Source organism: Salvia miltiorrhiza, chromosome 8, assembly GCF_028751815.1.
Source record: "Salvia miltiorrhiza cultivar Shanhuang (shh) chromosome 8, IMPLAD_Smil_shh, whole genome shotgun sequence".
Lineage (NCBI taxonomy): Eukaryota > Viridiplantae > Streptophyta > Magnoliopsida > Lamiales > Lamiaceae > Salvia > Salvia miltiorrhiza.
Genome location: NC_080394.1, coordinates 9,966,707 through 9,983,357, shown reverse-complemented (window position 1 = coordinate 9,983,357; position 16,651 = coordinate 9,966,707). Strand labels below are relative to the sequence as shown.

The window sequence follows — 16,651 nt, the reverse complement described above, 5'->3', positions numbered from 1 at the left end:
TACATCCAAAATGCAGAGTTGAGGAATTTATGTTTGGACACATTTGTAAAAAAAATTCCCGATTAGGAGTATCCGACAGGAGGCAAGCTGGAAGATATTATGTCTAGTTTGGTAGTTGAAGATTTAGTTTTCAGACCCTCTTCCACGTTCATCATCCTTAACTGTCATTCCACTAATTTAAGGACCCCCACGTTCTCCAGATGTCATTCCCAACTCACCAAATCTACAAACTCAATCATTTCTTCTTCATCAAATGATTGGATTATGATATTTGGTCGAATCCAATCTGTTTTTCAACTTGTCTCAAAGGCTGGCTATACTGTACACACTTTTGAACTCAGTCTTCTCTTAGTTGTCTGGATTAAATTATCTTTTTTTTTTTTCTTTTTCATACTTCAACAACATAGTTATTTTGTTGTAGCTAAGAGTATAAATATGTCGCGCGCCTTGATTGCTAATCAAACAATAACACTTGAAAAACAAGAAAAAAAGAAGAAGAGGGCAGCTTAACTAATTATATCATAACATGGAAAGTGTGTGTGAAGGGGAATGGAGCTCTAGCTTCAACGGGATGTGTTCCGACGAGGCGGATTTCATGGCACAACTGCTGGGGAGCTGCTCCGTCCCGGTCTCATCTTTCTGGGCTGCAAACGACGAGACAAACATGTTTTCCTTTTCACTAGGAAATAACAGCTTCATTTTCCCCTCTTTGAGTAGCAACACCACCACTTTGATGCCAATGGATTACTCTCTCATGGATGCTAATGCCAAGACTCTTATGGAAGGCGAAGACGACTTCCTAAACCACGACCACAGCGACGCCTCCGACAACAAACTTCTTCAAGAATCATCACTCATCACCACCCACATATCCAAGAAAAGGCCTCAAATTCCTACAGGAGTAAGTCAAACTACCTACCCCTTGATTTTTTTATCCTCTCTCTCTCTCTCTCTGTTTTCTTGAAGTGATGTAATTAATATCTTTAATTTGTTTCAATGCAGTCCCAAAGAAGCAAGAGGTTCAAGAAATGTGCAGATGAAAATGATGAGGCCAACAATGCTAATGGTAGTAATGTGGTGCTTCACAGACAGAGCTCATCAAGTGGGTGCTGCTCAGAAGACGAATCCAACGGGGTGAAGTCGAGCTCGAGCTCGAGGAGAAGTGGAGCTCAGGACGTGAAGGGCAAGGCAAGGGCTAGTAGGGGATCAGCTACTGATCCACAGAGCTTATATGCTAGGGTATATAATAATATAATTCCATCTTATTTGCATCACCACCATTTCCACCTCTTTTTGTTTCTCACTCATTTTTTCACAATCTTTCAGAAAAGAAGAGAGAGAATCAATGAGAGATTGAGAATCTTGCAGAACTTAGTGCCAAATGGAACTAAGGTAAGCATAGCTCAGAATAACTGCATCAAATGATGTTTAATGATTGATATTATATTCTAAGCAGACAACCTTTGTTATGACAGGTTGATATTAGTACAATGCTTGAAGAGGCTGTCCAATATGTCAAATTCTTGCAGCTGCAGATTAAGGTATAAAATGTAATTAATTAAATAAGTTTTTGGTTTTGGGATTTAGTCAATATCTTGATGCTGAGCACATTTATATTGTGGATGCAGCTTTTGAGCTCAGATGATCTATGGATGTATTCTCCTATTGCCTACAATGGAATGGATTTAGGGCTTGATTTGAAGATTCCCTCTCCAAAACCACAATTATGATGACGATGATGATTTTTTTTTTTGTGAATAAATCCCACATCATAGACCTAAGTAGAAGCCATTTCTGTGATGGCTTCTTTATTTTATTTTATTCTTTGGAATACATATATAAAAATATAACTGAGAGCAAAGACAATATCTTATCTCTCATTGATGAGGACTAATAAACTTTTTTTTTTGGGTTCGCTCATAAAAAGCTCACTGTCGGAAACTAGTGAACTTTGTTTCTTATTGTAGTTAGACAACGATTATGAATTGATGACGTCTTTAAATTTTAAGGATCGCTTCGTTTAATGAGTTACATACAAATGTTAAAACGAGTGTCTATATACCTTTTGCTGTTTTGGAGGGAGAGTGTCTACATTTAAATGAATGCATTGTGTACATGTTAACGTATTAACCATGGACCAAAAGGCTCTAGTTTTCAACATATAATATTTTGCTGATTTCAATATTTTAATTAAGGCCTTATTTGATCTAGATAAAGTCTACATACGATACACATCTTGGCTATATAGGTAATAGGTCATACCAACTGTTTGATATCTTAAATTTATAATAAGAAAGGCTCCAAATAGCACAAAGCCCAACTTAAAATTATTGTTCCTCTTCACATTATGTATCTATATGTTCAATACCATCAAATACTTACTTCTTCCGTCCTTCAAAATTATGTCATTTTAGCCATTTTTAGCGTCCGTGAAAAGTATGTATGTCACTTTCCTTTTTAGGACATGGACCCACATCTTTTCTTTATCATATCCTTATAAATACCTCTTATTTACAAAAAAAATCATCTCTTACTCAATCTCAACAACTCATTTTAAACAATGGTGGAACCCTTTCTCCACCACATAAAATCACCAATAAATTTATTAAAATTTGTGCCAATCAAAATGATATACTTTTCACGGATGAATGAAGTATTATACACTTAGTAGTAACATTGATTAAGATTTGAAATGACAAAATTATCCTCCATTTGTTTACAGCTTTGTTCTAAATCTTCATCTTCCACAATGCTCATGGCTAGTAATTACCCTCCATATTAAACACGACAACTAGATTTTTGCATTATTTTAAGGTTGCATTCTCTTTGATGGAAAATGGTGTAGTGTGCAGTAGCATGCGAGAAGAGGAGGGGAAGATCGGTAAGAATGAGCACATGTTTGTCTTTTTAATTTGTTATTATAATTATAATTTATTCACTTAATCTAAATTTTAATCTAAGGTAAGGTACCAAATAATTAATTTATGATATTTATATTTATATCTTACTTATCAAACACAAAGATACAATACCAATCATGTCATATCTACGATACATATTTTAATTTTCATATATCTTAAGTTATCTTCTTATATCCTAACATGCTCACAAATGAGCCATAAAATGAAAAAATAATTAAAGTTTGTTAGCTAATAAAAAAAAATGCAGCAAACAATATAATATTGACTTCAATAATCTAAAGACATTTGCTGCTACATCGCCAGCCCATGCATTCAACACGAAAATATACCAGCATACTCAAACCAAGTAATTTAACCATCATTAATCCAAAATCTCCATAAAACATTCCCTCAAAAAAACCAATATTTTTTTAAGAGAAAAAGGTCCATAAAACATCCTAGTTTTCCACCACAATAAATTAATACTAGGCTCATTTTGTGAGTAACAAGGTGGTGTGTCTCTTTACATGAAGAAAAAGGCAATCAGGATTTTGATGCATCGTCTATTGTACACAAACTGCTACGTGCTAAAATGTACACAGTTAAGACCTATCACCTTTCTTTCTGTGCACCAAACACAATTGAGGGTAATTCCATTATCCCAACAAAGTTTTACTAATATATGTATAACTCTATCTTCCGAACCTTGTTGGAACCCCTACATCACCCTTGCATGCCAACGCCTATTCACCACCTTCAAGCATGCTCTTCGTTTTCATGATTTACGACTCCATTCTGGCTGTCTAGAGGCATGTATTGCGCCATTATAGCCCGTATCTCCGAGTCCATATATGACTGACAAACATGAAGCAGAAAACCGCATCACATTAGAGACTTTGAAGTAGCCTAACTAGGAAACCACATGTTTTCTAGTACCAATCGTTGATCCATGAATGATACGAAACAAGGTTATATAGTGACATATTTAATGTTTAGAGAACATACCCTCAACCTATGTCTGTACAACAGATATGCTCCACAGGTAGCCATAGCTAATCCAAGAAAAATGACCCAAACAGCAGTCCAGGCAGACCTAACCTCAGTAGCCCTCTTACCTGCACAAGGAGCATAATTGAAGATAAATAGAAGAACCAAAATGCACCAGCGACATGACAAAAAATGAAATGGACTCACTTATGCAGGTATCGTGGTCCCTGATGTACAACAGGTCTCCACTACAGGTGCACTCGTAACTGCCCCATGTATTCTTGCAACTGCACTCAGGGCACTGGCAGGCCTTCTTCTCACTACACTCATCAATATCTGTATGTAGAAAAAAAAATCAGGGAAGGACAGAATTTATTTAAGAAAACTGCACAGTCATATAGAAAGTGATGCTTTAGCCTCACGTCCACAATCTTTCAATTTGTAAGCAAGATTTGCCCAATAGTCATTTAATTCTCAGCAGATGACATAGTATTCCATGTCATCATCAACTTCCTAAAGTGTTCCATAACAATAGCAAAAAGAAATTGCAGAGGCATCAATCTTGTTAGAGAAACAACCAATGAAGTGTTATTATGTGTTACTTTAGCTAGCATCCTTCACAAATTGACTTAATGATTAACCTTGGATAGTAAAGGCAACCAGAAGGGTTGAGAAACTAAGGCCTTGCCTTGATCGTGTTTGTTGGCATCAGTTGTGATTTTTTCACTGGGTCCACTTAATATATTTTTTTCAACCCTATTACATATTCATTTTCATTTCTAACAGCACACACTTTTACAATGGACCCCACATCTTCTAAAGAAAGCTCTTCATAATACATAAAAGTATATTCAACCAATCACACTCTTACTTTAAACCAATAAATTCACAATTTCCAATACAATCAATTATCTAACGGCATGATCATCATCTTCACAAAAAAATCATTACAACCTTCTAAAGCTCAGCCATAAATATTGTAAACTCGATATATGATATGAAAACACATCCAAGCAAGACCTAACCTACCAACAGATGAATGTGAAAGTACACTGTTTCACTAATGTTAAGGATATAGCTCATTGTAAAGGTTTTATATATATATATATATATATATATATATATATATATATAATTATTTCTCAATCACTTATATGAAAAATCTTAGAGCAACAAATGTTATCATTCTTGTTCCTGGAATATGCATCAAGTTATCAGTATGATCATGTGGATCCAAGTACTAAAAGCAAATCGACAAATTCAGGATCACAACTCAACCAAAATATGTAATGAAGTTTGAGCTGAGAAGACATTAAATTGCAATTTATCTTGTTTGATGCATTTTGGATATAATATGTTTTCATTTGGCAATTCAGTTTAAGACAGTGGAAGTCACATTAAGGCCGCTTACCAGTGAAGTGCTAGCATTTAAGTTTACGAAATTGTATACAAATACTAAGTGCAGTGGAGTTATTCATTCACACAAGAGTGGACGTATGGAAAGTGTGTCGGGACAGACACAGAGGATGATCAGGTATAAAATTATCCAGAATACATCAAAACATCAAGGTCTCTTACCTTCACAACTTTTGACACCGTCACCCTTAAATCCTGGAGGGCATGTGCATTTCCCATCCGCACTATCCTGTTAAAAAGGAACACAAAAAAAGTTACTATCTGACCAAATATTTAATTTTGGAAATAATAACAAAACCAACCACACAAGCAGAGAAAGTGATCCCATTTCTGGTGTCGTGCCAGCAGCCACCATTACTGATTTTGCAGCGCCCAGGTCCACTTGCTGCATATGGCAAAAAATTATGACAACTAGACAATCATCTCCAAACAGCTTGAGATATTTGTGGAAGAAAATAAGAGTTTGCTCTCTTAATTCTAGCAGATAAATTAAGATGAGGAATGGTCTCCCAAATATAATTCTACAAGCAAGACACATGGTTCAAAAATATAGAGAACTGGTTGTTCTATTTTTTTGCATTAGAAAAATGATATACTCCCTCCGTCCACGATATCGTTTCCACTTCCATTTATAGCAGTAGGGTCCACAAATTTCCAGGACAGAATTATGAGCCTTCAACACTAAAGTGTCAAAATCCACCCAAAAAGCACCATGATGATTTATGATTTTAAATTAAAAGTACTGGCATCCAGTTCTAAGTGGCTTTACATATTGATCATGAGAAACCTTCCCTTTTCACCCTTCATGTTAGTGGCTGAAATGTTGTCCATAATAAGATTTAAGAAGAATTACAACTTTCAAGCATATTAGCAAGTATGTTAGTACACAAAGTTGAAAAGAAAATCTCATTGGTGAGGTCACCCAAGAAAATGAAATAATTATATTATGGAAGACAAATATGTTCACTTGCCTACTCCAGCTCATGATAATAAAAATGCACCACCAGACAGAGATCATTTAAAGTATAATGTGAATAACCACAACCGAGATCTCTCACAACAACATAGACACATGATTCATTATGACCAGCACTTCACATAAAATTCTGTGTAAGTCTAACAAACTTGGTGTGATCTTCTTTTAAATGCATGGCACGAAAGCTTGATGCCAAGCAAGCAAAAGATGTTTGAGTATATTTCAAAGATGCAGTCATGAAGACTGCCTAAGAGAATCTTTATGCATGCTTAGTTCTCTCTTTGTCAGAAAAGTTTTACTTTGGCGCAAAATAATTTATTTAGTTAGAAACATTAACGAGCTTCAAGTCAGCTATATAGAAATAATGTGGGTCATAGACAACAGCTGCTTCCAATTTACGTACCAACGCAAGAGCTATAGCCATCTCCCTTAAACTGCACGCCGTTAACTACTGGGCATTCACACACTCTTCCTCTAAAGGTATCCTGGATGTGTGTAGAATAGATGTTAAAAATTAGCAACCACAGCAAAAATGAGAAAACTATGGTCAAGCACCTTGCAAGCCGTAATATTAGTAGTCTTGTCTTGCCAGCAGCCACCATTGTTGTCCAAGCACTCGTTTGTTTCTACATCTGCAGTTTCCAGAGCAATAAATCCAAGTTAATTATAGATGTAAACTGCTGTCACTCGTTCCAGCACAATTTACTCTCAAAATATCTTACCGCCACTTAAACAAACAGATGGCTCTGTAGTTTCCTCAAAACCAGCACATAAAGCCTTCAATACAGCGCCTTTTTCCAGCTTACCTGTACAACAGACACATTAGATAATTATAAAACAAGGGGTAACTATATTGAATAGTGGACATACCCCGATATTGTCGATTGTTCACCACGAGGGTAGGCAATATGGTCACGTCACCACGTGAGCCTTTGCCGACCTGTAGGATAGACTTAAACTTCTCAGAAACTTTGCACAATCATCTTTAAGCAAAAAGGTGACACGAACAATAATTTCTGATTCACTTTAAAACTATTACAAATATTCATAATACTCACCTGAGCATCCTGCTCTTCCTTCAGGACCGGATTGTCCGAATCAGCATTAGGATCACCCATGCATTTTTCAATTTTTTTCAGATCAAGCCCTGATAAGCAAGCAAAATTAGTGGATGATTATTCCACATAAGGCATATGTGTTAATGATAAAGACATAAATAACCACCTAAAGATTTGATGACACCCTCAGCACATTCGTTATTGTATTTCTTCTCCTTCATGGGGCATCTAATTTGGAAATCTGTAACATAATCCCACCACATCCAAGGCTTTTTAGTTTCATTGGCTACCCTGAACACACATAGCTGCCTCAAGTTTTCAATGACGACGTCTTTTCCCTCGTAACCTGTGCTGAAATCTTGCTCAGGGTCTGGAGCACAATATCTTCCATGGTTGATGCATTGAGACTTGCACTGTTTGCTTATGGTAAATGCCTGAGGGCAATACCATGTGATATAATGTGGTGTAAACTGAGTATAACCAGACTTCTCGAGAATTTGAGCTGCACCCTTAAAATCCTTCACAAACTCCATCAGCATATCACACTTGAATCCACACTCATCGTTGCTGTTAGTCCACAGTTCATATTCAACCCGATCATCCGGATGGGGAACAGCTTCTCTCCAGTCAAGATTCACATTCACCATGTCACCTTTACTGATTGCCTCCTTTAATTTTTCGCCAAAACTTTTATCAATCAATGCAGATGGAATTGTTATGTTTGTCATATATTTTTCAGCTGTAGAACTCTCTTCAGGTGAGTCCATAGTGATCAGTGCTTCATCGATGTAATCAGCCACTAGAACTGCAGCCGCACCAGCATTTTGGGCATTCCAAACCTTTAAAGCAAAAAAACAATCTGCAGCAGACACGAAGGATAATCAATAACAGTATAATTGAGTCTAAAACAAAATATCATGCTTTTAGGCATTCCACCAACCAAACAATGTAACAATAAAATTCCAAAGCCGTCCTATAAATCAAAACAAAAATAATCTGTCAACTACCTAAATAACCATCCTAAGAAAAGTGCTGTCAAAATCAGGCGGATATAAAAATCAATAGAATAAACCAAAAGGGAATCACTCCAAAATAGGGGTATTGCTCATAAATAACAGGCCAAACTTCATAAAACAATCATGTAAACAAAAAATCTCTCACGTGCCCAAGAGTTCCGTGATGGCGCCAAAAGAAATATCGAATTCAAAGCATAATTAGGAAACCAAGTAAGAAAATTAAAGAGGGCATCCCACTATCTCGGTAAAAGTTTACACAAACAACACCATCAGATTAGGTTTCTTCATCATCATCGTCAAAGCCCCCTTTGACCACTTGAGGTATCGGTTACACCTAAACATTAGGTGAAGAAAGGAGCGTACCTCCGCGATCGAGAAGAACAAAATTAGGCATCGCTCCAGCTCCAGCCTTGAAAGAAATCCCAAAATCATCAAATTCTTTGCATCCTTTCTTATTATCCTTGGGATAAACCACAGTTCCGGCCATGCTTCCACCATATTGTGGAATCCCAAAATTACCAATGGCGCTATCATGAGTGCCCTTTATGCTATCTGGCGACATCACCCTCAAATTGTTCTTCTCCACCACGAAACGACCCACCACTGATTCCGTGAAAATTAGCAACGAAACTCCAAGCAACAGTGCAGCTTTTAGTCTCCGAGAACACCCCATTTTTTGATTGGATTTGCAGAAGAATTAGTGAAATCGGAGATCAGCTGGATTCTCCAGATACCTTTTGGAGTGTTTTACTTGCTTTATTGGTCTTTGTTTCAAATAAGAAGCTATGATTTCTCACACACGCACATGTATTAGTGCGTGATATTGGGGAGTGCAGGTATTGACTGAGAGACTTGAAGAAGAAGATGGAAAATCATGGACGAGTTATTAGGTGAAGAGTGAAAACGAGTTGAATCAGCAGTTATGACTATTTTAAAGAGCGAAATCGTCTTTTTGCTGCTTTTATTAGTGTTGTTGGAGAATTGAAGCGTGAACGTGTGGATTAAGAAATTTAAAAAGAATAAAACAAGAAATTAGTTTTTAAAATAATGTAGATAATCTATATGGAACATTATGAATTAGGTATAGAAAACTAAATTCAACGTAATAAATTATCGGTTTAGGGTATTATTACTTGAAGGAAAGCGATAGATGCATATAATATCATAAACGCCCTAAGAGTGTATATAGTTTTTTGTTTTGAAAGAGAGAGTATATATAGTTAAATTAGAATATTATGGAACATATAATTACGGGGTTATTGCCATAAAATACATCAAGTTTGTCAATTTTTTAGTTTATATTATCACTTTTTTATTTGGCCAAAAAATACATGAATTTATACTTTATTTGTAATTATCTCATCATTTATAATTTTGCCCAAATTAAATCTGAGGTGGCAGTTAAATTGCCAATGTGGCAGCCAAAATTGCCAAATCACACATACACCTCTCTCTCTCTCTCTCACTCAGACACACACAAACACACGCACACTTCCCCAACCCCCCTTCCCCCACAGACCGTCCCCCACCCCCCAAGACCGTCCCCCTCCCCCATCCCGTCGCCACCACTTCTCCAGCCCGGTGGAGCCTCCCTCTTCCCTCGACCCGTCGCCACCACTTCTCCAACCCGACGGAGCCTTCCCCTTCCCCCAACCCCACGCCCGGCGGAGCCTCCCCCTTCCTCCAATCCCGACCTTCTCCCTGCATGCCGGAGTTTAACAGAGGAGATGAGGCGTGTCGTCAGTGGCCTTGTTGCCACCGTCTGACTTTAGAAAGAGGGCGGACGGAGGTGGCGTCGTGTATGGCGGAGTTTTCACTGAAAATTTTGGGGAAAAGGGTGGCTGGATTTAGGGATCTAGGGTTTGGGAGCCTAGGGCTCGTCGGCGGCGGCGGCTCTGCCGTCGTTCCGACCGAAGCAGAGGAGAGACAAGCGAGGGAGATGGAGATGTGCAGCGGCGGTCGTCGCTTCGCCGGCGGCTGCTGCTTTGATTGTGTATGTGTGTGCAGAGGAGAGAGAGAGAGAGACAAGGGGGTTAAGGGATGAGAGGGCGGTAGCGGGCGACGACGACGCTACCGTCGCCGGATAAGGAAGAATGGGGAGGGGTTGTGCGTGTGTGTGTGTGCAGTGGGTGTTTGCGTGGGTTTGTGTGTGTGTGTGATAGACAGAGAGAGAGAGACAGGGGGTTAAGGACGGCGGCGGCGATGACGCTGCGGTCGCCGGAGAAGGAAGAAGGGGTGGGGTTGTGCGTGTGTTTGTGTGTGTCTGAGTGTGAGAGAGAGAGAGGGGGGTGTATGTGTGATTTGGCAATTTTGGCTGTCACGTTGGTAATTTAACTGCCACCTCAGATTTAATTTGGGCAAAATTATAAATGATGAGATAATTACAAATAAAGTATAAATTCATGTATTTTTTGGCAAAAAAAAAAAGTGATGATATAAACCAGAAAATTAACAAACTTGATGTATTTTATGGCAATAACCCCTATAATTACTGAAGTGACAATGTTTGTACAGAGCCGCTCTGATAAAAATAGGGATCAAAATGAAACAACAATAATGAACTTTCTATTTATCTCTTCTACGCCCGGATTGACTTGTACGCAGATCTAACTCGCATGTTAATTCAAACCTACATCTTGATCTAAATTGTGTAAATGACATTATTCAGTTATACAAATGACATTATTCAATTGACACTATTCAATTATATAAATGACACTGTAATATTTTAAAATGTTATAGTGTCATTTTCAATCTTATAGTGTTATTTAAAATATTACAGTGTCATTTACAATCTTATAGTGTCAATTACAACAAAGTGTCATTTATATTTATGAATAGTGTCAATTATATATAGTGTCATTTACAATGTTATAGTGTCATTTGTATAACTGAATAGTGTCAATTATAGGCAGTGTCATTTGTATAACTGAATAGTGTCAATTACATGCAGTGCCATTTGTATAACTGAATAGTGTCATACACACGATTCGAGTTAGGATGCGAGTTTAAATCAGGATTTGGGGTGTACCCAAGACCACCTTTTATAAAAATATGTTTTGACAATTATATAAAAATACAATATATTATATTAATTACATAAAATGATTTTTCCTAATTTTTTTACTTGCAAAGTTATTTATAATATTATTTGTTTCAAAATTTTCTATAACATCATTTTCAAAACATAAAATTGTCAAACCATTAGCATTTGAATTTTTTATATTTAAAATATTGGACCCTCTAAATTTTTTTTTAATTAAGTGAATATAATTTTTTTGACCCAAATAAAACCTACAAATAAACAAATATAATCTTTTTTTGCTCAAATAATTCATATATAATTAAAAGAATATAATATTTAGGGCCCCTTAGAATTATGGGCCCTAGGCGATCATCTATGCTGGCCCATGCCCAGGGTCGGCCCTGTGTTCGTATTCAGTAATTCCATATATTATTCTAGTTATTATATACGTATTATTTTTAGTTAGCATACTTGATACTTCACATGTTAGTATTACTAGATTTGACCATCGTACGTTGCACGATAATAGTCATAGTTAAATATATATATATATATATATATATATATATATATATATATATATATACTTAAATAAGAAAAAATACTAAATATAACACATAATTAAGTTTGAAATGTTTAATTTTATATAATATTTATAGTTGTACTACAAAAAAATAGAGTAGTACACTAACAAAATAAAAACTTTAATATTTCATAAGATTAATTTTTAAAAACGAACATTTACGAATTGGCAGAATAATCACAATTAATATTTTTGAAAAAGTCATAGCCTTTTTTATATATAGATAATCTTTAAATAAATAATACATGAATTCATTGAATGGAATCAACCAATTATAAGATCATATATATAATATAAAATTGAACTAACTTCAATTAATACTACATATAGTTATAAATTTTTTAGAGCGAACATATATATTTTTTTAATTTTAAATAGTAAGTGTTAAATATTTTTATAAATTTATTTATCCCTATATTCATAAAAAAAATATACACATTATTGTTGATAATGATAATTAATTATATTGTAAGTGGATAAAGAGACTAATTTTTGTGGACGTTCTAAAATGATTAAAAAATTGGCTATTTTTTGTGAACGAATGGGATATTATTTATTTTTTAAACAAAAATTTCAATCTCCCTTTCTTATAACCTTAACAATTTTATTTTGAGCTCCATTATGGTTTATATATTTCCATTTATTTATTTATTTCAACTCATCACTTGAGATCTTAACTAATGTTTTTAAAATGTAAAAAAAAAAAATAGCTAAGAAAATAAATAAAATATTTTTTTTATACTTCAAAGCAAACGAAGTATAAGATGGTAAATGTAGCTTAATAAATAAAATGTTGAAAATACACAAAAAAAATATTAAAAATAGCTAAGAAAATAAATAAAATATTTGTTTATACATCAAAGCAAACGAAGTATAAGATGGTAAATGTAGCTTAGTAAATAAAATGTTGAAAATACACAAAAAAAAAATAGCTAAGAAAATAAATAAAATGTTGAAAATATTAAATTCAAACGAAATATAAGATGGTAAATGTAGCTTAATAAATAAAATGTTGAAAATTCCCCCAAAAAAATTAAAAATAGTTAAGAAAATAAATAAAATATTCTTTTTAGACATCAAAGCAAACGAAGTATAAGATGGTAAATGTAGCTTAATAAATAAAATGTTGAAAATACACAAAAAAAAATTAAAAATAGCTAAGAAAATAAATAAAATGTTGAAAATATTAAATTCGCTAGAAGAAGGGGTTGAACCTTCGACCTTGTGGTTAACAGCCACACGCTCTAACCAACTGAGCTATTCCAGCTACTTGATTTTTATTATTTATTTTTCTTTTAAATCCGATATTCAATAGGAGTACATTATATGATGATTTTAGTTTTAAGCTTTGGAGGTTTTCGCAAATTGCACACAACCTTTTTTATGAACATAGATATTCAGTCTTTCATTTTTATTTTATTTTGCATACAATATTACTAATTTTTTACCAAATAGAAGTTAAGTTGGCAATTAAAAATTCTAACGTGGTTAAATCGACAATAAAAAACAATGATACAATATTGAAACACACCAAAATGTCGTCTTTTATAACTAAATATGTGTTTAAAATCTAATAAGCGACTTGAAATGCATTAAAGGAGGTTTTCCTGAAGAGACTGTTTTGGCTATGCGTGCACTGAGTGAGTCTTTGTAACATTTCTTTCATATGTTTGTTAAGAATGGAAAAAATCGGAAAAGGTTTTTCTTTCCTCAACAGAATGAAATTCTCCAAGCCAATCACTATCCTTGTAAGCCTTTCAAACCAAAACTTTGATGACTGCTCGAGTCAAAAGGTCATTTTCAGCTTGCATTCCATTCCTGTGTCCAGACCAGTTGTAGGAGGTGTAGGGAAATCAGTTTGTATTTAAAATGTTCAGATTAGTTATATAAATAGCAAAGTCAATTGAAGTCAGGTTAGTTACCAAAATCGAAAAGCAGAGTATCAATAGTAGATACCTCACTTTCATCAATTTCTGTTCTCTTCCTATATGTTGTTTATATTTTATAGTATGATATTCTGATGCAATAGATTCTGGTAATTTTTTCTATCTGGTTTTTCTTCTACTCTAATCGCCTCTTTTGCTTAACATGGTTTGGGATGAAAACTCATGTTTTGACCATGTCTCATTCTTATGGTTGTGAAAATATTTCTCCTCGCATCAAAGCCTGCACCTCCTCAACTTCTTTCTCATTAGAGTGTTAGCTATATGCACGTTTGTTTGCCCAGATTTTGTTGTGAAAAAAGCTGCCACGGATAAAATATGAAGGCGTTGAATGTTGATGTATGTGTGAAATATGTTTGTAGTTTGTTTAACTTTTATTTGAAGCATTTTGTTGATTTGTAATATTTGTGTGTACAAGGTGAAGCCATAAGATTCTATTGTTGTTTTCACGTTTCCCAGGTTTTGTCTGCAGCCATTGGCGCTTGGTCATTTATTCTGACCACCACAAAAAACCTTTATCAATATCGCTGGATAGAGCTCATGAACTTGTTATCACTTATCAATATTCGAAAACAACGCATACCAATTTTTAATTTTTTGTCCTTCGACAGCCACATGTATGGCCTTGAGAACTTGGTGATATCTTTGTCCGTGTAACAGCCGAAGATGCTCTTGCTTTGTCCGTCGTAACAAATTCAGTCCCCCCTAATGATAAATCCTGGATCCGCCCCTGTGTAGTAGGGCAGTGGATGAATTAAAAAAAGCTAACGTGATCGGAATATGAATATCACAGAGGCACAGCAAGAGAGTCGATGGAGATGAAGAAATAGGTTGATCGCTTAAAAAGGGCATGTGGTGCAGGTGTCAGTGTCAACACAGAATAGGTTTCAAGTGCACCTTTGATTCTGCGATATCGCATTCCATTCATTCATTAAAAAATACTAATGTCTTCCCTTTTCTTTTCATTGCAATTAAGACCCTAGCTAGGAACCTCAATTTTCAGCTAACACAAAATTTTCCAAATACATTGCTTGCATTGCAGTATATCTACAATTTTTCTACGTTACGTCATTAACTATATACTATCCTATCCGCGACGAATCTAAACGTTTGGTAATTAAGGATTTATTTTCTTCTTGCCTTGTGAGTGAGTGGAGGATGACCCAAAAATTCACTCTTGGTTGCAAATAATTTGAGAAAATGAAACAATTATGTAGTGCGATAGAACTGGAATCCCACAGACAAGTAAACATCGTCCATCAAGTCAATTGTCAAAGCCATTAGATGGTATCCTTTAAATTAGGCTGATTAAAGTTGGTTGTTTTTCAGAGGAGATTAAGTTGGATTGGATTTATAGGTAAACAAGTCAAAAACAGGTAATTCAAACTTCAAACAAAAGCACGGCACGCTGCGTTATACATATCATCTACGGGACTCCAACTGTATCGACTTCTCTCTCCAAACACAAAAGATAAAACGGAAATTGTATTTGACTTTTCCCACTACGTTATCCACTTCCCTAGATGAATTTATGTATGCACCGCCATTTTGCTTGCAAATTGGTATTTTCATTTGATTTATGGTCAACCAATCTAAATACCAAAATTAACACGTTTTTTTTTGGTTCTAACGCGGTACATTAAAAGTTAATTGTTTTATGTTTATAAGGCAGATAATTTCTACCTTTATTTGGCAAGTATCCACTATAAACAATACAATAACGTTAAGTGAAGTATGTGGCATATTTTGATTTAGTAATAAAATGATTACGTTAAGTGAAGTATGTGGCATATTTTGTTTTAGTAATAAAATGATTAATAGCTGAGGCAAAAGGTTCAAAGATCGAGTTTATGGTCAAGTAGTTTTAAAATTATTTGTTTATTCAATCAAATACTCCATCCATCCCACAAATTTTGACACATTTGGTTTCGGCACGAGAATTAAGGAGTTGTAGATTTGTGTTTTAAGTGTGTAGTTAATAAAGTATAAAAAGTGATAAGGTAGGAGAGAGAATATAATAATTATTACCTTATTTGGAAATGTGTCAATATTCGTGGGACGACCCAAAAAGGAAAACGTATCAAGATTCGTGGGAGGAGAGAGCAAAAATATTACATGAATAAATAGGCAATTATTATTATTATTATTATTATTATTATTATTATTATTATTATTATTATTATTATTATATTGATAATAAGTTTATGACGCAAAAAGGGTATAAACACGAAACGTTTTGAATTTGTCAACAAAGTGTATCAAGTTGTAAGGATAAGAACGTAAATATGGATGTTCAAAACAATCAGCCTCTCAGTTTTCAACTATGCTGACCTGAAAGCAGCCTATATATTCCATGCACCCCCAAACTTGAGCTCAATTCATATTCGTACACCAATACTTGAAGAATAATGGAAGGCTTGATACCGCTCCTTATCCACGCCCTGAAGAAGCAAAGGCCGCAAAATGTTTACCGCTGCCTCTCCGACAACTCCACCACCACCCGAAGCTACCACCTCCTCCTCGGCGGCGATGAGGGCTCCTCCCATCGTCGGACTCGCTCTGATTTCCAGCCTCCATCCACTGTTGATTTATCCGACCATTTGCCCCACGCCAAGAGCTTCAGTGCCAGAGCTCCGCCGGTGGCTCCTTCGGGAAGGACTGGTAAATGAATTGACGCCGGTGAAGTGAAATGATGATCCTACTTTCATTAAGTTTGATGAATTGTTTATATTATTCTTTTATTTGTC

At 35.2% G+C, this 16,651-nt stretch overlaps 2 protein-coding genes and 1 non-coding gene across 3 annotated transcripts; 1 reads left to right on the top strand and 2 right to left on the bottom strand.

The window, feature by feature from the left end:
- The first annotated feature begins 521 nt into the window (after positions 1-521).
- LOC131000884 (transcription factor bHLH84-like) lies at positions 522-1,891 on the top strand. Its single transcript, XM_057927022.1, has 5 exons — positions 522-901; positions 1,003-1,239; positions 1,327-1,392; positions 1,476-1,541; positions 1,629-1,891. Exons 1-5 carry the CDS (start codon positions 527-529, stop codon positions 1,728-1,730), a joined length of 846 nt encoding a protein of 281 aa, XP_057783005.1. The 5' UTR covers positions 522-526; the 3' UTR covers positions 1,731-1,891.
- Positions 1,892-3,311: 1,420 nt separating this feature from the next.
- On the bottom strand, positions 3,312-9,427 carry LOC131000834 (vacuolar-sorting receptor 3-like). The gene is made up of 12 exons (XM_057926937.1): positions 8,717-9,427; positions 7,504-8,196; positions 7,338-7,426; positions 7,150-7,219; positions 7,002-7,085; positions 6,835-6,911; positions 6,683-6,764; positions 5,606-5,688; positions 5,466-5,532; positions 4,095-4,223; positions 3,906-4,015; positions 3,312-3,755 (listed from the first exon to the last, which is right to left on the bottom strand). Exons 1-12 carry the CDS (start codon positions 9,024-9,026, stop codon positions 3,657-3,659), a joined length of 1,893 nt encoding a protein of 630 aa, XP_057782920.1. The 5' UTR covers positions 9,027-9,427; the 3' UTR covers positions 3,312-3,656.
- A 3,727-nt stretch (positions 9,428-13,154) lies between these two features.
- TRNAN-GUU (transfer RNA asparagine (anticodon GUU)) lies at positions 13,155-13,228 on the bottom strand. Its single transcript has one exon. It is a non-coding gene; the product is annotated as a tRNA-Asn (tRNA).
- Between the last annotated feature and the right edge of the window lie 3,423 nt (positions 13,229-16,651).

Excerpts from the sequence above, each read along its gene's own strand:
- LOC131000884 (XM_057927022.1), top strand. The coding sequence starts at position 527 with ATGGAAAGTGTGTGTGAAGGGGAATGGAGCTCTAGCTTCAACGGGATG. Across the intron at positions 902-1,002 it reads GGCCTCAAATTCCTACAGGA|TCCCAAAGAAGCAAGAGGTT; the intron begins GTAAGTCAAACT and ends GTTTCAATGCAG. Across the intron at positions 1,393-1,475 it reads TAGTGCCAAATGGAACTAAG|GTTGATATTAGTACAATGCT; the intron begins GTAAGCATAGCT and ends TTGTTATGACAG.
- LOC131000834 (XM_057926937.1), bottom strand. The coding sequence starts at position 9,026 with ATGGGGTGTTCTCGGAGACTAAAAGCTGCACTGTTGCTTGGAGTTTCG. Across the intron at positions 8,197-8,716 it reads TGTTCTTCTCGATCGCGGAG|ATTGTTTTTTTGCTTTAAAG; the intron begins GTACGCTCCTTT and ends TGTCTGCTGCAG. Across the intron at positions 6,765-6,834 it reads CTAATATTACGGCTTGCAAG|GATACCTTTAGAGGAAGAGT; the intron begins GTGCTTGACCAT and ends ACACACATCCAG.